Source organism: Hippoglossus stenolepis, chromosome 6, assembly GCF_022539355.2.
Source record: "Hippoglossus stenolepis isolate QCI-W04-F060 chromosome 6, HSTE1.2, whole genome shotgun sequence".
NCBI classification, from domain to species: Eukaryota; Metazoa; Chordata; class Actinopteri; order Pleuronectiformes; family Pleuronectidae; genus Hippoglossus; species Hippoglossus stenolepis.
This window is the reverse complement of record NC_061488.1, coordinates 9,978,925-9,983,521: the sequence shown is the minus strand read 5'-3', so window position 1 is coordinate 9,983,521 and position 4,597 is coordinate 9,978,925. Positions and strand designations below refer to the sequence as shown.

Genomic DNA, 4,597 nt, shown 5'->3' with positions numbered 1-4,597 from the left:
GCCGACCATTACCATTGATTTCACAAGAGCATCTGTCGTCTGGGAGGAGGATGGAATCCCTGCATTGGTATTTGGATCTCCATCAACAAGCCCCAGACTCTATTGATTCAGATAATTACATCAGATGGCTTTGGTCCCTTTCACAGCAGCTTCATGGCTACAGATGGGTTCACAGAGCCGGGGCACGTCAAAGCAGAGACGTCCAGCTGGAGAGACAGAGGGTTCAGGAGGGGCAGGGGGAGAAATTCATGAGTGAACGGACTGATGGAGCAACAGGATAATACGGGGCCTGTCCAACCCTTCACAGTCACAGAGCACACACACACACACACAGAGAAAGACAGAGCGCCAATAGATTGCATGTAACTATCTCATCCAGTTGATCCCGTTTTTATCTGTGCAGCGTCATTCCTTCCACCTGTTGTTCCTCACATCTTCCTTGAGATCAGACGAAGCTTTGATCGTTTCCATCCTGCTGCCGGTTCCAACTAAAACTTTAATCTTTACAGTGACAAAAACAAAAGCTTTTCATTCTGTGTGAAAACTAAATTTATGAATTTACAATGAAAGTTCAAATGACGGTACGGGAAGTTGTAAATCTTTCCAAAAGGCCTATGAATGCCATCTAGTGGAGGAGAAAGAAATGACTCCAGATGGGAAACATGCATTGACAAACACTTCACAACTGTCTTTGTATCAAAAGTGTTGTTTTTATTAGAGTGAACCTTGGATCCAATAAATCATAGAAAAGTTAAAAAAAAATGCTGAAAATGAGGAATAGATGTGATCTTCATATTTGACCAATTTACCGTTACAAACCACAACTGCCAATTGTGGATGCATAAAACGAAAAAAAGATTCAATTCATTAATGTATGAGGGATAGAATCACTACTGTCACTCAGTACTTTACTCTATTGTCCTCTAATGAAATGCTGTATAACGTGTGTAGATTTTGCTTTTTTAAAAGTCGGAGGTATTTAGTTTACACGTCACGGTCAGAGCTCTTTCATTCATACATTTATTACTTGGCAGTTGTGGTGAAGACTTAATTGATCTGGCTCTTAATAGCCTATTAATTATAATTCTTACCATGAATCAAGTCTACAACCATTCTAATTTAATTTTTAAAAAAATACTAGGGGGTTGGATTTGGGAATAAATGTGATGAGACTGTGGCTATAAAACTTCTAAGCATGCTTGTTGAGCATGAGAGAAATGACCACCAGAGGGCACCGTTGCTATTCAGTAAGCTGCATCTCCACTGTAACTGAAATAAGGATGAGTTACAACCTCCTGTTAAAGTCATGTGAGAACCTCTGTGTGGTGTCAGAGCTTCACTGCTCTCCCTCAGCTTCAGATCACACTCAGTCCTGTTCCATGATAATGATTCCAGTATCAACATCTAGTCCAGAGCAGCTTCCGTCCACTGTCACACCTTCAGGCAGCTCCACCACCACGGGGGCACAGTCGTCCGTGTCCGCATCGAAATCCCAGCGAAACTTCTTGGTCACGTGGGCTTTGAACTTCTCCGCCCTCTTGCGGAGCGTGCCGTCGACACCGGGGCCAGCGGCGAACTGGAAAAAGTCCTGCGAGGAAATAAAGTCAAACAATTGGTTCATAATAAATGTAAAACCTCCTTTGAGCACTAATGACTTAGGTCAGGCTCTGACACTGCATGTACTGATTTAAGTGAAATATGCCGTCATCTACTCCGCCTGTTATAATAATGTTAATGACACTAACAACAGAAAAGCTGTTTGTCTATAATCTAAGAAAATAATTGTGTAGGATCCACTTTTTCCTCTTCCAAATTCTCCAAAGATAAATAAAATCTTCTACTTTCTATATTTCCATACCGACTGGAATGTGTGATTATATTTGTCACATGATTTTCTATCTCCTGATAACAATTCCTAACAAGTTAAAACATTACTTTCCTGTGTTAAGACAATTAAACAATTGCATCTACCTCGCATGATAACTAAAATCCCTCTGAATTATAAACGCTTTAATTACTTAACACATCAGTAAGTTTGAAGCTACAATAGTCAGTTGGCAATTTTAAAAGTTACGTCACTGTAAAAACATACATGTAAATAATAAATGTCTAGATGATTAATTATCTGGATCATTTATGTACGAGTGATCATTTGTATTTTATTTGTTTCAACATGTTGAAATGTGACAATAAAAGATTTTCCAGACGAGTGTCTCAGTCTTTTTCTTCATTCAAATTAACTTTGATTTCTTATTTCCGCCCCCTCCATCTCTGCTGCTCTGAGTGCGGGCCCCGTACCTGCAGTGTGGAGGTGAGGAAGTTGCTGTGTGACACAATGTCGACGAAGAAGTCGGACGGGATCTCTCCGAGCTGGTGGTAGAGCACGGCGATGAGTCCCAGGTAGAGCTCCTTCCGCTTCCGCATGGAGTCCTCGGAGCGACACAGCAGAGCCAGCAGGCGCTTCCAGTGCTCGAAGCCCTCGTACGCGTTTCCCAGAATGAAGCACACGAAGGCGAACTGCAGCTCACCTGAGAGAGACGAGGGAAAGTTAGTAAAAGACATCAAATCAAAGTGTGGGCTCTTTTAATGACTTGATGTTGAGATTTTAGACAAATACCGAGGAGGTGGAGAGGCTGCAGCTCGTAGTTCTTCTCCAGCACAGTCTCCAGGGCATAGCTCAGGTCCAGACTGCACCGGGTGATCTCTGCTGGCGTCGCCCCGGGCGGGTAGGTCCTCTGGGGGATTTCGGAGAAGCGCAGCTCCGTCCCCTCCCTGGGCTTCATCCTGGGGAGCCTGTCCAGTCCCTCCTTCATGCTCTGACAGGCCGTGTCGTTCCTCGGCTGCTCGGCCCGGTCCTTGGTGTGTTTGAACTCCACCTCTGGGATCACGTCACTGAAGGCGCAGATTCTACCGGACAAGGGCTGCAGCTTCTTGGTCAGCTCCTCGCTCAGGCGGTCGGTGAGGGACACCCACTTCCTGATCACCTCATACGGATAGGGCCCCAGGTGGGGGTCCAGCTCCTGCAAGGTGGCCCGGGTGCGGCTCACCTGCTCTTCGTCCTTGGAGGCGGAGAAGTCCAGGTCTTCTTCCTGGGGGTCCCAGTTTGCCAGCAGGATCTCTCTGGGTTTGAGGGACAGGAAGAGGCCCTTCTTGGGGCCGATTTCACTCCCGCAGCTCGGTGCGTTCACAGAGCTGTAGTGGAGGAAGTGCAGGCCCGGGGGGATCATCTTCACTCCCCGGAAGCGAGGGCCCACCTGCCAGCTCTTGCAGTCGATGCCCAGCTCTGTGCCCTGGGGGACCCCCAGCAGCACCAGGATGGCCCCCTCCTCAAACCGCCTCAGGGCAACATCTGGATCCATGTCCACGCTGCTGCTGCTGCCGCCACTGGCCATGTCTCTGTCTCTGTCTCTGTCTCTGTCTCTTTCTGTCCAGGACCTCTAGTTAAACCGAACCGGGCTGAACAACAACTAAACTCTTTCAGCTGAGAAATGACAGCGTCTCATGTCCAGAGGAGATGAAAGGACTCAGTGTGTCGCTGAAAAACTAAACAGGAAATAGAAACATTTAAACAAACCTTATTTAAAACGTAAATCTGTTTAAGAAGTGATGGAGGTATTTATTTTTTTTACCTTGAATGAAGACTTGTTGATGTTTCGCATCGTTGTGAGATCGTTTAGTCGAGGCTGTGCAGCATAAAATAAGTTTCCGGGCGGAAACAGCACTGTAGTCGAAAGGTTCCGCTTCTCTCAGAAGTCACTTTGCCGACAAAGTTTACCGTCAATAGACTTCTGTCTATTTTATTTCAATTATCACCTTCAAGTTATCACCATTACTGCCTATGTTTATCTTGCGTTGATTTTATGTTTTTAAATGTTGTATTTTAAGTTTTATTCTTGCACTGTTTTCCCTTTTTTCAAATACACTTACATCTGCTGTACCATAACTTTACAGGCTGTGTTAGTGTGATGCACAACTTTTTATAGCTTCGGTTATTTATCTTTAAATCTGTATTTATATTTGACCTCAATAGTACTTACTAATACTTCCCATATTTTATTTTTATTTTATTAGTGTCTCTATGAGAATTACATTAAAACACTAAACAATAAAACTATAGTGTACAGTATTTTTAGGCCTAATTATTTACTTTCTTTTTTCCTCTATTTAACACCAAGCTGTATGATAGTTGTACATACTGTAATGCTGCTGTTTCTGTTTGACAAATAGTGAGAGTTATAATAGTATCAACAACAACAACAATAATAATTATAAGAAGAAGAAGAAGAACTTAAGAATTAAACATTTTTATTATATAGTTGTACAAGTGACAGAGGAACATTTCATGTGTATGAATACAAACACAAACATGATAGCTGCTACAACAGGAAGACAGTTCAGAAATTATCTTAATGCATTGTGGATATTTAGTTTAGCTTTATCTGTGGTTTCTGTAAAACTATTCCTGAAAAACAAGGACAAGCTAAGTCTGGAATAGTTTTACTACATAAAACAGTGAGAACTTGACAACAGTGAACATTCATGACATTGTATTAGAGGAAAAGTCACGTCATGTCCACTGTTAGATTGTGGAGAACCT

General features: G+C 43.1%; 1 protein-coding gene across 1 annotated transcript; it reads right to left on the bottom strand.

Moving 5' to 3' along the window:
* Positions 1–690: 690 nt before the first annotated feature.
* Positions 691–3,739, bottom strand: aar2 (AAR2 splicing factor). Its single transcript, XM_035160186.2, has 4 exons — positions 3,630–3,739; positions 2,618–3,543; positions 2,299–2,528; positions 691–1,588 (listed from the first exon to the last, which is right to left on the bottom strand). The coding sequence occupies exons 2-4, from the start codon at positions 3,390–3,392 to the stop codon at positions 1,367–1,369; spliced, it is 1,227 nt and encodes a 408-aa protein (XP_035016077.1). The 5' UTR covers positions 3,393–3,543; positions 3,630–3,739; the 3' UTR covers positions 691–1,366.
* Positions 3,740–4,597: the final 858 nt, after the last annotated feature.

Bases quoted from the DNA above. Each gene is read 5' to 3' on its own strand.
- aar2 (XM_035160186.2), bottom strand. From the start codon at position 3,392: ATGGCCAGTGGCGGCAGCAGCAGCAGCGTGGACATGGATCCAGATGTT. The intron at 2,529-2,617 runs GTATTTGTCTAA...CGTCTCTCTCAG, and splicing joins GCAGCCTCTCCACCTCCTCG to GTGAGCTGCAGTTCGCCTTC. The intron at 1,589-2,298 runs GTACGGGGCCCG...ATTTCCTCGCAG, and splicing joins TCCTCACCTCCACACTGCAG to GACTTTTTCCAGTTCGCCGC.